Source organism: Elgaria multicarinata, chromosome 9 (genome assembly GCF_023053635.1).
Source record: "Elgaria multicarinata webbii isolate HBS135686 ecotype San Diego chromosome 9, rElgMul1.1.pri, whole genome shotgun sequence".
NCBI classification, from domain to species: domain Eukaryota; kingdom Metazoa; phylum Chordata; class Lepidosauria; order Squamata; family Anguidae; genus Elgaria; species Elgaria multicarinata.
Window position 1 is genome coordinate 66,448,751 of NC_086179.1, and position 19,657 is coordinate 66,468,407.

A 19,657-nucleotide genomic window follows, 5' to 3' on the forward strand; every position below is an offset into this window, starting at 1 on the left:
TCCCCATTATAGTAGGTGTAAGGAAGATCCAGAGATAGACACCAGAATGGTTGACTTCACTCAGACTCACAAACTCAATGAAACTGTTATAACTTTAAAACATGTATTAAAACATTCAAGAAAGTTAAAGTCAAATAGATACACGAACCTCCAATCAGCAAAGCAAATTAAAAGAATGTACTCACAAGTCTAGCAGATTTCTGGAGAACAAGACAAACACAAATAAACATAGACGAACACAGACTCTGTGAAGGAGCTCTTCTCCAAAGAGGGACTCCCATCTCTCCCAAGCAAGACCAAGTCATGCCTGAGGGAAAGGGAAGACATCTTATCCCTCTGTGCTCAGCCTTAAATGCCCAATTTGACATAATCAATTCCTCCTATTGACATCTTCTAGACTCCTAAACCCATTGGACCACTTCAAAATTTAGACAATCCTCTTCCCAGAATGTTCCATCCCTTTCTGACGTATTTGTTTAGGACAACAAAAGGTCAAGTTCCCTGTTCTTGTGGTTAACCTGTCTGGTTTACTTCTCTTTACTTATGTACAACCTCGCCTGTCCTTCACCCTGGACCCTTCACTATTAGTACATGTCACAAGTTCTTATGACTAATGTCTTTTGAGCAATACCAAGTTGCAAGTCCTCATGAGTAACATGTTTGAGCAACCTCAAATCATATTTCCAAATCATTTTCTATCAGGCCTTATCTAAACTAAAACATCTAACCCTTGATACAGTGTTCCATGTGTGTATGCCTACTTGCCCATTTAATATTAAAGTATATCCTATCACTTGTATACCCATTTAAACCCATTCCATGCCCCCAAAAGCTTCTTTCCATGCTATGCCAACAAACTTTTATAACCCCAATCTTATAATTAGTAAAATTTAAAATGAAGAAATAATCTTACAGATTGCGACTTAAATCTGTCATAGGCTAACCTGTTATTTATCAGTTTAGTAGAAAAAAATAGTATATTGGATTCTTCCCTCAGATTTTTTTTTTACCTTTTAAAAACATAGTACTTGTATAGCATGCATATAGCATGCTAAGATCTGTGAAACAATTCAAAATCTTCTCAGTTACATTCACAATACTTTGAAGAAAAAGTTGCTCACATTCGTCACAACTTGTACCCCACAGTTAATGCAGGTCCGTCTGTAGAGAACTCACTGGTCTAGTTTTATTGGATGAGTTTTGGTTGTTGAGGCCTGAGGATGTGGACAAGCTGCTTTGCCAGGTCTAGTCAACCACCTGTACGCATGACTCTTGTTCTTCATGGCTTATTACATCTAATAGGGATGAAATGTATGACTGGGTCCAGGAGGTTGTCAACTCCTCTTTGAGAGAGGGGGATGGTACCTGTCCCTTTAAAGGAGGCAGATATTAGGCCATTTTTGAGAAAAGCTAACATGGACCTGGAAAACATTGACAACTATAGGCCGGTTGCCAAAATCCCCTTCCTGGTCAAGGTGCTTGAGCAGGTGGTTGCAAGTCAACTCTAGGCACTCTTGAATGAAACTGATTATCTAGATCCATGTCAAACAGGCTTCATGCCTGGTTTTGGAATGGAAACTGCCTTGGTCGCCCTGTGGGATGACCTTTGCTGAGAGAGGGATAGGGGAGTGTGACCCTGTTGATTCTCTTAAAGCTCACAGCAGCTTTTGATATCAACCATGCCTTCTGGACTGGGAGTTGGAGGTACTGCACAGCAGTGATCTAATTGGATGGCTGATTCCAGAAGGTAGTGCTGGGGGATTATTGCTCTGTTCCTTAGCAGTTATGCTATGGGGTGCCATATTTTTATCCCCATGCTGTTCAACATCTACATGAAACTGCTGGGGAAGGTTATCAGGAGATATGGACTGAGGTGTCACCAATATGCGGATGACAATCAGCTCTATCTCTCCTTTTCATCAAATCTAGGTGAGGCAGTGGGTGCTCTGAATCAGTGCCTCGGTAAAACAATGGACTGCTTGCAGGCTAATAAACTGAGACTCAATACAGACAAGATGGATGTACTGTTAGTGGATTGTTCTTTTGCTCGGATGAGTAATATTCAACCTATTCTAGAGGGGTTTGTACTTCGCCAAAAAGACCAGGTTCATAGCTTAGAGGTGCTCTCAGATGCAGAAGTGTCATTTGATGCACAGGTTGCATGGAGTACCATTTACCAGCTTAAGCTAATATATCAACTACGATCCTATCTGGACAGAGATAGTCTAGCTGCAGTTATCGATTTTTTAATAACTTCTCGTGTGCATTACTGCAATGTGTTATATGTGGTTCTGTCTTTAAAAAAGGTCTGGAAACTTCAGCTGGTCCAAAGTAGGGCAGCAAGATAGTTAACAGGTATGTGGCTGAATAACGTGATCATATTATGGCAATACTTTTCCATTTGCACTGGCTCCCAGTTCATTTCTAGGCCTAATTCAAAGTGCTGCTACTAACATTCAAAGCCCTAAATGGCTTAGGGACAGGTTGCCGGAAGGATTGTCTCTTCCCATATATACCTGTTCAGATTCTAAGATCATCTTCAGAGGTCTTTCTCCGTGAGCCCCTACCAAAAGCAGTGAGGTGGGTTGCTACTAAGAAGAGGTAGGGGGGGGGGTTCTGTTGTGGCACCGTGCTTGTGGAATGAGCTTCCCAGAGAGGCTTGCCTCGCCCCTATATTGTGGTCTTTTTGGTGTCTGGGAAGATCTTATTTTCTCAGGCATTTTAGTTTTTTAGTTTCTGCTGTTGTTAAATATATATCAATATCCACTTTGAAAGTGACTTCAGTGTCTGATAAAGGGCCCTTCCTGATTCCCTCCCCACTTTGGGGTTTCTGATTTGGTTTGCTGAAACACTTCTAATTTTCTTACAGACATTTTCCAGAAACACGACCTACTGCGGAGCACAAGATGATGAGTATCGAGTGGAGGTTACAACGCCTTTGCAACGGATTGACTTGTTTACAGAGCAGTTCAACACAGTCTTGTTAACATCTATATCTGTCTTCACCAAAGGGAATCTTACCATAGCAAATCTGGGGACATCTGAAGGCCGCTTCATGCAGGTAAGTCATACTGTTTTTTGTTTTTGCAACAGCTTCAGAATCACTGTGGAAACAGTAAGGGCTGAGAAGGAAGTGAAATTTCACTTAATGGGGAAAAGGCAGCCATTCTAAAATGATATCAAAAGAGGGTATAGATATAGATTAAATAAGAATTAGAAGAAAACAAATTGTGATGCTAGGTTTCCCGAGTTGACATTTTCACCTCTCTCCAAGTTAAGTTTGCTTCCTAATACACTAGAGCCAGATCTACACCAAGCAGGATATAACACGTTGAAAGCAGTTTGAAAACAGCTTATGGAATGTGTCATGGGCCCCAACAGTAGTCAATACTGTTATAAACCATTATAAAGCAGTAGTGTGGATCCTGCCTAGGTTATTTATCAATTCTACTTTGCCTCTCTGTGGCTTTCCAGCCTCCAGCAGTTTTCCCCAGTCCTCCTTCTGAGATCCCATTGCTGGGGACAGTGCCTTAGCAACTGTTCCATTTATTGGCCAGTGCTTCTGCCTTCACTTCTGGGTCATAAAGCAGCCTCTTGCGATAGACTGCAACTTCATAACTGCCATTGGTTCAGAAGTGCTGCTGCCATTCCCTTGATTTGTACCAGACAAAGATCTGTTTAATGGATTCAAGCAATAGGACTTAATAATCCCTTTTTTGGGAGGAATGGGAAATTCACATTTGTATACTATAGAATGATACTGTATGACCTAATTCTCCTTTAACAAGAAAGTGAATGAAAATGGCCGCTGTCCTAGTTTGTTCAATAAAGGTGGAAGATGCATCTGAACATTCCACTTGGTTATCTCCTAAGAAACATGAAACTAAGTCTTGATCTTTCTTAAAGTGTCTCATTGTTTCCTAAAACATTATGTGATGGCAGTCATGGGCTTGTATTTTGCTTCTTGATTCTTACATGCAAATTCTTGGTTATTACAAGTGAGCTTGAATTCTGTTTTAGACTCCCTGCATAATCTTGAAGTGAGAAAAGTAAAAAGAGTTGACTAAGTAAAATGTTAGTAGCAACGAAATTAATCTCTCCTTCGTCTCCTGCAAATTTTATGTACTTAACATAAAATATTGTTATATCCTCGATAGAAGAACAAATAGTTAGAAGTTTCTACTTTATAATGGTTGCATTATTCATTCATGCCTTGAGCCAGATCTTTTCACTCAGCATTTTGCCCCCATCACATGGAACGCTAAAGAATCTAACACAATACTTCCAAAGCACGTTTCCTTTTCTAAGGCCAGCCAAGGGAGCAAAAGGAAAGCTATTGTCTGAAATACATAGTGCTATTAGCAGAAATATTCACATCCACTGAATTAAACTAGATTGAGTTACAGAGCAAAGTTATCTTCAAGATCATATTGTAATAACCCATCGAGTCTCCCCCTCCCCCCCCCCCCGGCTTTTTGTTTCTTTTTCTTCTTTTTTGCTTGGGCAGTCCTAGGGCCTTACACATTCAACAATGCAGAACACATGGCCTGACTTTAATACCTAGTAACAACATATCCCTGAAACCACCCTTAATATAGCTTGCTTTAAGATACATTTTCAAGGGGAAAGAGAGTGGAGGAAATGATATGTCTCCAGGATACGGGTATTAAAGCACTTTCAGAATGCAATGATGACTTAAATAAAAAAAAATATTCCTCTTTTCCTGCACATGTGGTTGCTGAGAAATAGTTTCAGATGTGCTCATTATCAAATTCCCTAGTTTATGCTAGATGAGAAGGGGATTTGTATATTAATGTGCATATTAATTAGCAGAATGTATAATTTTCCTTCAGTGGAATTGCCTAACTTTGGGATAACACAACAGTTACATAATTAGACAAATGAAATGCCCTAATGCTCAATTTAGAAATGACTGGCATGATCTGATCAGAGCTAAGCATTCTGAAATTTTGTATAATGTAGATAGCAGGGACAAAGGGGTGTACTCACTTTGCCTCTGTAGTATAGGAAATGACAGAGCTGAACCTCACTGACACAATGGCTGAGTTCACACAACATACTAACCCACACACAAAGGTTTAGTGGGCTTGTTGTCGAACTGTGGGTTGTCTGAACGCAGTGCATTTTTCACAGGGTGGCTTGTTAACCATGCAGTGTGGCTTGTTAACCAACCTGAACAACCCATCAACAAACTAAGGGTTCTCAAGGTGGCTTTTTCAAGAAAGATAAGCCACATGTATGGTTAACAAACCATCCTGCAGACAATGGCTGTGTTTGGACAACACACTAATTCTGTTTCTATTACTCCCCCTCCAGTTGATTAGCATGTCATCCAAACTCAGCCAATACGATAATCCATGGTACAACCATAACCCATGCTTCAACAACAACCCATGCTCGGCTACTGAGTATGAGTTAGTGTGTTGTGTAAATCCAGCCAATGGATGTCTACTAAGCCTAGCCCAAATTCATGGGCCTTAGTGTTTTAACTTTCATTAGAACCAGAAGGGCTTTAAACATGAAGGCTTAGATGTATTTAACTATATACCGACAGGCCTATGCACAAACCTATGCATTTCCTCAGAAATAAGTCCGTCTGTGTTCAGTAGGCTTATTCTCGGGTAAGCATGCATAGAATTGCAATCCAAATCAGCTATGGCGATCTTTATCACACATATTTTATGAGTCAGACTCACAAATGAGACCTCAAATTACCCTCTGTGACCATTTCCCTAATTCCCCACACCTCTCCCAAACAAATAACTACAGCTGATAATGTAAGGATTTGTTCAGGTCAATAGTGAGTCCAGATGCTTTACATCAGTGAATCCAGATGCTTTACATCTGCATTCTAGTGTTTATAACAATAATAATATAACAATAAAATACAATAAAATAATCACTACTTAGTAATAAAACTCTACAAGTTGGGTCACCTCAGGAAAATCCTGCAGGAAGAGGTGTGTCTTAAGCGTACTTCTAAAGATCAAAATTGAAGGCATCTGCCTAAAATGAATAGGAAGAGCATTCAAGAGGGGAAATACTGCAACACTAAAAGCTCTGTTACAGGTCCTCCTGAGGTAAACTTCTGGAGCATACAGCACTGCCAGAAGTGCTCCTTCAGAGGACCACAAGGACCAGGCAGGACATGATAGTATCCACAAACCAGGAAATCTTCATTGGCAGAATTTCTGCATGTCATGTAACTGCTAAAATCCCTGGAGTCCTGCTAGGAAAGAGACTAGCAGTTGTATTGCAGAGTTAATGTATAGCAACAGGTAGCAAGCAAGAAACAGTGATCTTGAGCCGCTTTAAAGTTGGCAGTCATTTTATTTTGAATAGTCCAAATAGCATATGGTTTACTGACTAAACAAACCTTTGCTAGCCCATTGGGTCACAACAATGCTCCAAAAACATTTAGACTCTAATTTACACTTTGTTTGTTCCAACAGAGTATCTCGAATGTTTTTCCTTTTAAAAAAATCACTCCCCCTTGCCCACCCCAAATATTCTTATAGAAAGTTAGACAGCATGCAGTCATGGGAAGTCAATCAAACCATGTCAGAATAAGTGGCTTTGGCCACAACTCCGGTGAATATTACTTACCCACAAGAGGTCTCAATAAGGTCAGGTAGATCAAACAAAGATGAATGTGTCTATTTGAAATAAGAGAAGGTAATTTGGATTCTGGTTCTAGTTTTTGTAAGAGGAAAAAAATAGGAAAACTATCCTGGTCTTTAAGACTTGTATGTGGTAATGTAACACATATTGAGCTACTGAAAAGGTATCCTTTTTCAATTCCTACCCTTTATTTTAGTTTGAAGATCAAACTACTTTATCAACTGGGAAGAGAAGAATGATAAACTCTACACCAACTGCAGCAGGCAATTAAATATAAGACTTGGAAATAGGTTTAGCCTTTAGAGTGCAGATTGTAATCTTCTTCTGGTCTAAAGTGAGTAATAGTATGTATGTGGACGAGGGAATACACTTTGGCCTATTGGAGCACTTGCAGCCCAGTCCGATACATCATTGTTTTGGCTATGCCAAAAGTGTTAAACTTTGTGTTAGGCCCTGAATATCCTTGACTTCAGCGTTCATTAAATATTATTGAGTTTCTGTTACAAAACAAGACTGCTAATAATTTTTACTAAGACAGCTGCCTTGCATGAGAAAGAAAAGAAAAATGGTATTACTTCCTCCCTAGGCTGTATGACAAGCTCTCTGCAAGTTCTTCAACCTCCCCCCTCCTCTCCCAAGAGTTTGCAGCTGTTTCTGCCTCTTACTATTGTGTCTGTTTTTGGTGTGTGGCTGGGAACAAAGTCTCTAAGTCCAGCTGTTAGGTGCTAAGTGAATTGGGTATTTCTCAGTGGTGGTTTGTTCAGAAAGAATAATGCTGTCACAACTAGTAACATTATGGGTATAAAGCTACATTTTCAGTGGGTGAAAACTGGGAATGGTCTATTGAATTTTTGGAAGCTCTGCTGAGTTGCTTCAGAGTTTCATTATATAATTCTATTGTCTATTGGTTATTCTATCATAAACAATACTATAATAAATATGGCTGTAGTCTCATTGGCCATGTTTGGATATCTGTCCTCACTTCATAAACTAGATCCTGGCTTATTAACCTGGTTTGTTAACTAACACTAAGCCAGACTTCTCTGGTTCAGATGTAACAGAAAACCTTGGCTTAATACAAGCCAGGATTTCCATGCCAAACCCAGTGTGCATTGGGAGAAGGGATGGGGAGAGGTGTGGGATGAGTGCACAGACATGGAACTCAACTGTGGCTTCATAGAGATCTGTAGGCATCTATTATCACTTTGGCCCCATTCAGAAGACATCTTAAACCATGGCTTTAACCATGGTGACTAAGGCAACAATCCTTATTCTCCGTGGTTAAAGCCATGGTTTAAGGTGTCTTCTGAGTTGGGCCATAATGTGGATAATCTGACTGCTATCAGTATGAGAAATCTCTGAATTCGCCAAAATCCCCAAATGTATTACAGAGTTATGTAAGGATTGTGCAGCATAAAGAATATGACTGCTAGGTAATTAGTGGATAAATAGTAGCCCATTATTGTATAGGGTCATACCTGTCAATATAAATTTCTTTAGGAAGATGGTAATGCATATATGGCTGTCTTGAACTGTAGAGAGAACTACAGCAGAAGTATGTTCTGAAGCCAAATGTATGTATAACATTTCATCCCTCCTGTACAGACTTGCTTTCATCTGCCTCACCTTATCAATGAAAAGAGGCAGCTTTGTCTTCTCAACAGAATCAGGTTTTTACAGAATCAGGTTTTTACTTGTTTCTACAATATACAGAATGATCGAGTGCTTGACCTCAGAATGTTGATAAAAGAAAATTAAATTATATTGTTGGCTGATGTACACCTATGTAAGTGATGGTTACAACAGCTGGGATTGCTTAGCTTGGAAAAAAGGAGGTGTACAAACTTACACATGGTGTGGAGAACGTGGGTAGAGAGACATTTTTCTCCCTCTCCCATACTACTAGACCCTGGGGTAGGGTGACCATATTTTGGAAACCAAAAAGAAGGACAACATGGTCACCCCCAAGGGCGCGTGTCCAGTACCAAGGGGGCGTGCCCACCCGAACATAGCCTTGGTCACATGTCTGATTTTACAGCACACATTTAAGACAAATCTGTTCTACATAGCATCTTAATGTTAAAATCACTGAAATAAAGAACAAGTGAGAGATTCAATGTAACTGAAATTAACTTCACTCACTCCTACTTTTGTAGGTTTTGCTGTACTTTGAAGCTTTTGCTATGCTTTGCGTGATACAGTCTCCCCTTCCCTCAAATATCTTTTTTGACTGTGTCTTCACTCATTGCAAGCTGCTGTTTTTGTTAACAGGGTTTGCTACTGGCCGGCCGGATGGCTGGCTTTTTTTAATTTCAATTTTTTAAAAAAGCTTGTGTATAATTGTCACAAGTGTCTCTACTCTAACATTAGGGTGGGTGTTGTGGCAGTTTACCTAAAGACTGGAGATCCCCTTAATGCCAAGGGCTGAAACTGCTCAATATGCAAAACCCCAAAGAGGAGGTTTGACAACCTGAGTTTGAAGGATATGGCTCCAGCAGTTTTAAAACACAATAATTTTAAAACTTTGAACTTTTAAAAAAATCCTAAAAAAATAGATTAACAGATCTGATTCAAACCTGGCATGGCTAAATCTCTCCTTAAGAGCTATCATGGTGCCAACTTTCAGCCCTTTATCTTTTAAAAATGTCATTTTTAAAAAATAATTTTAAAACCTCAAACTTAAAAAAAATCCTAAAACTCAATGGATGGACAGATCTGTTTCAAACTTGGCAGAACTAAAGTCCTTGTTAAGAGCAATCATGGTGCCAAGTTTCATCTCTTTATCTTTAAAAAATATTTTTTTGAAAAAAATTAAATCCTCAAATTTTAAAAAAATCCTAAAAAATCAATGGATGAACAGATCTGTTTCAAATTTGGTATGGCTAAAGCTCTACCTAAAAGCTATCATGGTGCCAACTTTCAGCTCTTTATCTTTAAAAATGACAGTTTAAAAAATAATAATTTTAAAACCTCAATTTTTAAAAAATTCCCAAAAAATCAATGGATGAGCGAATCTGTTTCAAATTTGGTGTGACTAAAGCTCTACCTAAATCCTTTCATTGTGCAAAGTTTCATCTCTTTATCTTTAAAAATGATGATTTAAAATAATTTTAAAACCTTAATTATTAAAAAATTCCTAAAAAATCAATGGATTAACGGATCTGTTTCAAATTTGGTATGACTAAAGCCCTTCCTAAGAGCTACCATTGTGCCAAGTTTCATATCTTTATCTTAAAAACTGACAGAGTTTTTGTTAATTCCCATTAGAGCTGCTCTTTGGAAAAATCCGGATTTCCCCTCCCGGATTTGTCATCAAAAACCCAGACAAATCCGGGCAAATCCGGTCATATGGTCACCCTACCCTGGGGTCATCCCATAAAGCTGATTGGTGGGAGATTCAGGACAGATAAAAGGAAGTATTTCTTCACACAGCACATAGTTAAATTATGGAATTCACTATCACAAGATGTAGTGATGGCCACCAATTCGGATGGCTTTTTTATACACCGCTCCGAAATTTTTCAATGGGGAGCGGTATATAAATATTCTAAATAAATAAATAAAAGGAGGCTGGATAAACTCCTGGAGGAGAAGGCTATCAATGGCTACTATCCCTGATGGTTATGTGCCACCTCCAGTATCTGAGGCAGTAAGTCTGTGTGCACCAGTTGCTGGGGAACATGGGTGGGAAGGTGCTGTTGCACCATGTCCTGATTTGTTGGTCCCTGACTGACAGCTGGTTGGCCACTTTGTGAACAGAGTGTAGGACTAGATGGACCTTTGGTCTGACCAAGCATGGCACTTCTTATGTTCTTACGTATGTAATCTTAAACTTTCCAAATCCAAGGTGATATATGGTAGATCAACCTATCCTTTTGCTAGGTATATACCTCATAATTAGAAAGCACAGCATTGCCAGACTTTCTTCTGTACCAAAGATACAAAAAAGCACATCCCCTTTTTGGACTGTTTGTTCCCATAACATTTTGTTCATTGAAATTGTTATGGGACTACAACTTTTCAATGCTTTGTCTTATACAAGCTAGAGTGCATTGTTTCCTTTTATATTCCTAGTCCTAGAAAGTTCACACACAATCAGTTTTTAAATTAAAGCCTGGAAGTATTTTAACAAGGGGTGCACCCTGCAGCAGCTACCCATGCTCATGATTGGTTCTTGGCACCATAGAGATGGTTTGTGGGAAGTAGTTTCTTATGGGAAGCCTGCCAGGTTGATTGCCCAAAGTGCTGGCTTTCCTGTAGCCCTGCAAACTGAATAGATAGTGTGCAGGAGGACAATATGGGCTTCCCTTTCCTCTACTGGAAATATCAAATGTGCTACAATATCATACCTGATTCTAAATCTAACATTTAATTACTTCTGAAACACGGCAATTCTACAAAACCAGTACAGATAGTCCTGCAGAAGGGACCAATGAGTTCAACCAACCAGAGCAGAAGTCTTATAGACATAAGTTTCCACTTTGTCTTTTGTCTTGATTGCTCCTTGCTCTTCAGGGATGCATGAGATAGCTTTCCATACTTCAGTATTAATATAAGAGATAAAAGTATGGGAAAATCAGAGCTAATCATGCCTGTAAGAACTGTAGTGTACTGACTGTGAAGAAGGAGGAGGAGGAGGAAGAAGAAGAAAAAGAACAAGTTATTGTTTGTGGGAACAGGGCTAGAATCAAAACAGAGTTTATATAAATAGTTGGAAACAATAGCTGCATTTAGATTATTATACAATTTCTTGACTAGATCCCAAGCTTTGTACATGTCCATAAATTTATTGCTAGTTTGAATTTTAGTTATTTTAATTTAATTTTAGTGGTCTTAGCTCTGTACACTGTGAAAATAATGGTAGCAAACATGGTTCAGATAAATGTCATTCCCTGACAGTCAAGCTCATTCCAGGGAGTTTGAGCAAACAAATAAGTTTGAGGGGTGTGATGCAGAAAACATTTAAAGGAAATTAATAGCTGGAACCAACTGACTATTTTGAAAGAATTCCTTATTCTAGCATTCTCTTCAAATGGGAAAGGTTAAGGTCCTCAATGTAGATCTATTATATTGAATGGATTAGAATGATATATATAGTATTTTTAAAGAGATCTATGTATGTGCCCTTTTTACAAGGATATGGTGAAAATGCTGTGAAATACAATAAAGTTGGCTTTTGGCATATCTGTTCTGGATAATGGCTTACACCTGCCAGAGAACCGTGGAAAAATAACAAGGCAAAGCTTGGTTTAGTTTCAACCAAGTCTCTTGTTTTTGTAGAAATCATCTTGAGATGTATACAGAATAGCACAGTTCTTATAGTCAGTGCTGATCCCCACTGTGATAAAAGTTACTGCATGCATTTTTAGTGAAATAATTATAGTCTTAATATGCAGACTTATGTGTAGTTTCACTGATAGTCGAGACTTCTGATTATATATTAGTATCAATTGATAGCAATAAAAATGCTGGAAAGAATTTATCTGGTAGCCATGCACTTCAAGCTGATTACTCACTTCCAGTATAAATGAGACATTAATCTCCTGATCTTGTGTCTTCAGTATTTGCCATCTCCATAGACCGCAATTATTGAAATATTCTGAGTTGCTGTGGAAAGCCTCAACATACTCATCTGTGATTATATTTTAGTGTCAGAATGCATCTGTCAGCAGTGCCAGCGTTATAAATCTTACTCAGCCATTTAATCAGGAAAGTTTGGTATATATTGCTTGGCCCCAACTCCAACTTCTGTTTTACTGTGAGGAAAACAGAATCAACCTGAACTGTCTCAGCTGGATATTTAGCTAGTTCTTATTTGTAACATCAATGCTGCCACTTCTTTGGATCTCCAATGCATTCTCTCCACTCTGTTTATGTTTATCTGAAGCACATCTGGGCCTGGCCAGCACTTGAGAACCCCCATGTATTACCCCCAAACTTCTAGGAAGGAAGTACAGGATGCATATGTAACAATCAAATGAAACCCAAATGTAAAATGTCCTGGTTGAGGTGATAGGCATCACTCAGATATGTGGCCAGTTCCTCCCTTACCTGTTTTCAAAGAGATTCTACTGGGATATGGAGGAGGTGATCAACATTTTACAGTATGGTGCTGCAGGACATTTACAATGCTATTGAATTCCTGTTGTAGTATTCAAGAAGACCACACATACATATCACTTAGTAAAGAATAAGGATAGATGATTATTTTGGCTACTCTAAATTCCCATTGCTCAGTGATAGAGCATGTGTACTACATGTATGTGGTCCAATGCTGAATTCTTTGTATCTCCAGTAAAAGAGTATAAGGTAGCAGGATTAGAAAAGACATCTGCCAGAAACTATGGAAGACTACTGTATGTCAGAGTAGACCAGTCTTCCCCAACCTCATGCCCTCCAGATGTTTTAGACCTAACTTCCATCATCCCCAGCCAACCAAGCCAATAATCAGGAATGTTGGGAGTTGTTGTTCAAAACATCTGAAGAGTACCAGGTTGGGGAACGCTGGAGTAGACAATACCGAGCTAGATGGACCAACAGCCTGACTTCGTATAAGGCTGCTTTATGGTCCAAGAAATTCACCAGAATTTAAATGCCTTAGTTTCACTTAGAAGGAATGTTGGTACAAAGCAACAACAAAGATGGTTTCCATCAAGGAGATGATGCTTCCAAGTATCAGATAGTGATAACGATGAAGGGTTTTCAAAGAAAGCTTACAAACTTCTGATTGTTTTGCCTCCCATATATTGCATTTCAGGGTATGTGGTAATGGCCTCAACATAAGTTCCAGAGTGATAAGTGTGTGTCAGCTGTACTTTTCACCAGCAGTAAAGAATTCCATTGTCTGTATTGCCAGGGCAAATCTTGTTTATTTGCTATGAATTCCAGCTACAACAAAAGTGAATCTTTGTTGAAGCTCTAGACAGCTCTCTGGAACCATGGAAACAGGACCAAATGCTTCTGGCATTATTTTGTGGATGCCTCCTAGAAGCACTCAAAGGGTTAACACTGTTTCTCAGTCAAGAAATAACATTTGGCAATAAAAGGAAGCCCAAATGAGTGATAGAAAAGCATTCTTGGCATTTTGTAACAGTGGGCATTCAAGAGAAAACACAGCTAATGATCCACGATAAAGGTATTTGCAGCTGTGGATTTACCTCTCCCTAATGCCAACATTAATCTGTTTTTTTATGCAGCTTTGCAATTTATTCCTCCTCTTTCTTCTTTAACTCTCCTGGCCACAAAACCAAACACATCTGAAATACATATCTAAGTTGCATGCCCCTTAAAATTATGCATCTTGGTTCATTTCCCCCCTCTACATTATCAGACAATGACTGCAGTGCAAGCTTCTACCACGATTTGCTCATAAACATGCCACTGAGGCTAAAAACCTTGGGCACTAGATTCCACACCTGTGGCAATAGCAACAGAGTCTTTTAAAAAGTGTATTTTAGAGTAACTTCAATGGGCTTCACTGAGATTTTACAGAATTCGTAATCTGTGGAATTCAGCCTTGCCACAGTTAACAAAACATGATTGCACATTGTAACAGTAATTAACATTTACCTAAAAATAAACCTTTCACATAATAATTGTGGTTAACCTAATCGTCATTAAAACGTTTTTATACAGACTCAATTGTGCCATACATTTTAATAGAGTAAATATAGTTCTCAAAATATCTATCTGAAATTCTCTTCAAACCAGCCTTCCCAATCTGGTGCCCACCAGATGTTTTGAACTTCAACTTTCATTGGCTCCAATGGTCAGGAATACTGGGAGTTGTAGTCCAAAACATACGGACAACACCAGCTTCGGGAATGCTGCTCTGAACCATTGATGAAACTGTTTTTATATAGGTTTAGTAGAAAATATATTTACTGTGTAATCCTATGTATATTTATTCAGAAGTAAGTCCCACTGAGTTTACTGGGGATTACTCCTAAGAAAGTGTGTATAGGATTGTAACCTTACTCCTCAACTTTGTTTTGCTGATATAAATTGTTTGTTGCCTTTCTAGAGACTGCTCATAGCAACATGCAAAATTCAAAGAAAATTTGATTTTTAAATTTGGGATTTGGACATGTAAAACCAAACACAGTATTCCCAAGAGGGTTTTAAAAGCAGCAGTACAAGTAGCTAAATGCCTTTGGAAGTAGATAGATAGATAGATGTTATCTGGTAAAGAACATTTAGTGACAAAGCCTGATCAGTATCCATAGGGAGATCTATTTTACTTCACAAATAGGAGACACCCAGATCAGAGCTGCTCCTGGATATTTTAGGCCTGGGGAAACTTATACAAGAGGTCTTCCCAGGGTATCCTGGGCCAAAGCTATTTAATGCTTTAAAGATAATAATCAACCATTTTTAATTGACAGCAATGTTCTGCACTACTTGGAGCTTTTGAAAAACATTCAAAGGCAACCCCTGTATAAAGAACATTGTAATAATGCAATCTAGAGCCTACAAAAATATGATATGAAATGTTAAAATCAGTGTGACTTACCCACAGATAATGTTGTACTGAATTGCAGCTTTAGCTTATATACAATATCTTTTGATAAATGTATTCTATGGCATTGCCACTACTAAAATCATGCCATGAGGATTTAAGGCCCAATATCCTTCTTGTATTTGAGAACCAAACTGCAAGATACCAATGAGAAATATTCAGGATGGGATCACTCACCATTTTCTGTTTTAATGAAACACAGCTGCAGGGAGCCCACCAATTTATTTGGAGCATTGGCTCGGTGGGTATCCCTTTTCCTCTTGTGCCATCTTCTCAATCAGATTATCTATGCCCCACCTAACAAGCTGCTCTTTCATCCTCTGGATGGAAAAATACATACAAAGCTCCCTGCCAAAGACTAAACAGCAGCCAAGGTGGAGAGCTTGATCAGAAAAAATGACCCAGAAGAAAAAGGGCGAACTGTGCAATCCTAGATATGACTACTCACAAGTAAGCCCCACTGATTTCAGTGGAGCTTACTTTCAGATAAGCGGTACAGGATTCAAGACTAAATGCCCCTCCAATCTCCTGTGGCTGCACTTCATTAAGAGAGCAAACATTAAATCTGTTTGTACCAGTGTAACAATTTGTGGACCAATACCTGAAGATCAAGAGCAGTGGGTAATATGAATGTAATTATTTGTTTAAAATGTTCCTTTTTTTAGGTAGTGATTTCTCGTTCAGAACGCACAATACCATATGTGAATTTCCACCTTGATCTCCATCCTGTTTCCCCAGAAGTTATAATTGAGAATTCACCAGGCAACGATGGTTATGTCCTGGTGGTCACTGGGAAGAAGGTAAATGATTCATAATCCTTTGTTTTGCTTGAGAATATGCACTTGTTGAACCAGTCTTATATAAGGATTGCTCCTATTATCCACCATTTTACAATGCTTCAATTGTGTAAAGTGCATTTTTGTTGTTATCTTCACTTTCACAGGGTGAGGTGTGAAGGTAGGTCAATAATTTCTCAGTTTTATAAATGGAGAACTGAGACTAAAAGAGTCTGACTAATGGTTGTTCATCAGGTTTTCATAAGGCTGAGTGGGTTGCGAACCCCAACCCATTAGGTCAAAGTCTAAAGAATGCTTTATTCAACCAACAATAAGCACACTTACACTTTATATTTTGGATTATTAAGGGAACAATCAGGTCTATCTACAATGTAGCCAACATAACCCTTTTCTTTACATTTGAATATAAATGTGGAAATGCAAAACTGATCTGCTACTTGTGAAAATGACCTAAAACTCTCTGCACTGGTCCAGTGACTACTAGACTGTGCTACTTCAAATTGTTTGATGCACTCTCTCATGTTCCAATGATATTTCCTTTGCAGCCTTTCCAGACTCTCATGTATGTTATTTGTTTCCTGAAATGTTTTTTGTGCTTGTTTTAGTTCTAAGGAAACAAGTCAATGAATATTGAGAATTGTTTGAACAGGAGAACTGTGATATAAACCAGCAAAAGGGAGGAAATGCAAACGTAGGGCTGACACCTTTTCTTTTTCTTCAGAGCAAGCTGTTGAGAACAAAAATGCACAATGACTTAAGTAAAAAAATGGTGTTCAGCATTTCCTGGCCTTTGTTGATTTGTATGAGTCTTAAATGGCATCAAGCGTGTCTTATGCTTGGAAATGGAGCTTAAAGCAAAGCTAAGATATATTAGTGTAATTAGTAGTTGTTGACAACTGTAGCCAACAAAAATTTCTTTACATTTGAATATAAATGTGGAAATGCAAAAAGTTTTGCCCCATCCTTTTAGGAACATCATCATTAGCCATATAAAATCAAACGAGGGGCTGGCTTGGGTAATCAGAGATATGATAACTGAAGGGATGTTGTTGATTCAGGTTTTTAAATCATCAGCGTGTTAGCACAGGCAATGAATCCAGGATGATTTTAAACTCCCTTGCTCATTATCTTTGGAAATGAGTAAGTCACTACTGCTTTCAAACAACCCTGTATTTCATCCACATCTATATGACTTCAGCTGTTTGCAAGGCCAATTAATCTGAAGGTGAAAGAAAAGTAAATTAAGACTTTACAAAATAATAATAATCCGTGTGTGTGTGTGTGTGTGTGTGTGTATTTAACAGTTCTAATTTGCTGTGGTGGAGATTTGCTGATATCTTTACTTGGTTAAGCAGCTCAGCTCTACATAGGGTGTTTTTGGATAATCATGCAGAGGGATGAAGCCATCATGGCTTCTCTCCTGCCCCCATGTATGCTGTGCACTTGGCCACCGTTTGCATAATCCCCCATGATGCAGCACAGGTTGGCGTGTCATCCAAACCCAATGTTCAGCTTGGCATGTCATGAGTTGGAGGGTGGGTACAAAGCCATTCCCGCTGCGCCCTGCACCAGATTAGGATGACATGCCAACCCATGCTGCACTGCAGTGGATTACGCAAATTGCAGTCACTCATGTGGGGGCAGGTGGAGAAGACATGATGGCTTCTTCTCCCTGTGCAGTCGTCCGAATCCAGTCATAAGGTGGGGAGCAAGAGGAACCTTTTATTTTCTGGTACACCTGTTGCATCTGTCCTGTCTCTGATGCCACCAAGCATCCATTTGGAGGTGTATTGTTCTTAAAAGTATAGGCACTTAGAAGCAAATCACACAGTCATTTCCCAAATTTCATTTGGGATATTGACTGAGCCTTCTGGGTCTTTACACATAGAATTTTGCACAGATAGGTCTTTAAGGGTTGTATTCAATGCTATTGATTCAGCAGCAGAATGAATTGCATGCCACACCCATATCTGTTGTGGATGGCCGATGGGCTCTCCAGAGCAGATTTGGGGGACATTTTGTCGTGTGCAATCTTGTTGCATGAGTGCAATGCACTTGCATGATGTTGCATGGAACCTGAAGAATATTACACTCACGCATGGATGTTGAGTGGTGTCACAGGCTGGCCTGAAATGCCAGACAGACAGGGAGAGAAGGAGGGCACACCTTCCTCACCACACATAGGGTTGAAAATTGGATAAGCATATCCGGCCTTCTCGCTGAATTGATTCTTCCAAGCTTGTAAATGAATTAGAGGTTGAAGATAAGAGATGCCACCTATGTTTAAAGGACACAGGTTGTAATCCTAAACTATATAGTATCTACCTTATTACACATTTGGTATGAGAAAATGTAGAGCATACTGTATGAATGTAATCAAACAGTTGAACTTTGTATAATTCACCCAGAGATTTTCCTGCACCATTACCAAAGAGCTGTAATTTCTTGGGATGCACTCATTCATTTAGATGGGGCTTGCAGAAGAGACCCTCCTGCTGGATTGTGCTTTCTACGTTCATCAATGAATATGAGCTTTATGGGACTGTAAAAGTTAGTAGCTATATCATTGAGACTAGCTTGAAAGTGTTACTGGCACCTCATATGTGTGCAAATTGCCTGTTAACCCAACAAATGTTTGGCAGGGGCTCCGTGAGCCCCTGCCAAAGGAAGTGAGGCAGGTGGCTACTAGGAGGAGGGCTTTCTCCGCTGTGGCACCCCGGTTGTGGAATGAGCTCCCCAGAGAGGTCCGCCTGGCGCCTACACTGTACTCCTTTCGTCGCCAGCTGAAGACCTTTTTATTCACTCAGTATTTTAACACTTAATTTTAACTTAAATTTAAATTATACTGTTTTAACTCTGTATTTTAACCTTATATCAATTTTGCTGCGTGGTTTTATCCTGGTTGTGCTTTTTATATTGTATTTTGTATTTGTATTTTTAACTTGTTGGTTGTTTTATGATGATTTTAATTTTTGTGAACCGCCCAGAGAGCTTCGGCTATTGGGCGGTATAAAAATGTAATAAATAAATAAATAAATAAATAAAATAAATAAATGATGTTTGTGTAATGTTCCTACCACTAGGTAACCAAGATACCCCTAAGTGGACCCGGGTGTTCTCACTTTAGTACCTGCAGCCAATGTCTTCTATCGCCTTCCTTCATGAACTGTGGCTGGTGTGGCAATCGGTGTGTGTGGTCATGGGAGTGCAGCACAGGAGAGTGGACACAGGAGACATGCTCGCCCAAAATCTCTGAGGTAAAGCAATCTTTTTCTTGAATTAAATGAACCTTTGTGTAAGGAATATCTGTATTATTTCCAAATATAGTGATGGGTTGGTATAGCATCACGTGTGTACAATCCTAGGAAAACTCTCATGTCCTCCCTGGAGGGACATTGCCATAAAAGAAGAAGTCGCTTGCCAGTTCAGCATGGTTTAAGGGCTGGAGGGAGCCAGAGAAAGTGATTGCAACGGGCCAGATGTAGTCCATGGGCTGCCAACTGGCTGTCCCTGTTGTAAACTTCCTTTTCACTAATTAAGCTTCCCCCCACCTCCAGTTATTTGGAAGCTGCATGCTTTCACACTGTGGAACACCAATGCAACATGAAATGGAGGGCCAAAGTAAACATGACATTGGGCAATCCCTAATTCAGTCTCCTTTGTGTGGTTTTTTATCCTGCAAGTAAAAACATCAGTGACA

General features: G+C 39.2%; 1 protein-coding gene across 4 annotated transcripts in view; it reads left to right on the plus strand.

The window, feature by feature from the left end:
- MET (MET proto-oncogene, receptor tyrosine kinase) overlaps window positions 1-19,657 on the plus strand; it is a 107,174-nt gene that overhangs the window by 41,282 nt on the left and 46,235 nt on the right. For all 4 annotated transcript variants that reach the window (XM_063134045.1, XM_063134042.1, XM_063134044.1 and 1 more), the window contains 3 exons: window positions 2,870-3,061; window positions 15,826-15,960; window positions 19,041-19,214. In XM_063134045.1, the coding sequence (XP_062990115.1) occupies window positions 2,870-3,061; window positions 15,826-15,960; window positions 19,041-19,214 (501 nt within the window). The remainder of the gene's footprint in view (window positions 1-2,869; window positions 3,062-15,825; window positions 15,961-19,040; window positions 19,215-19,657) is intronic.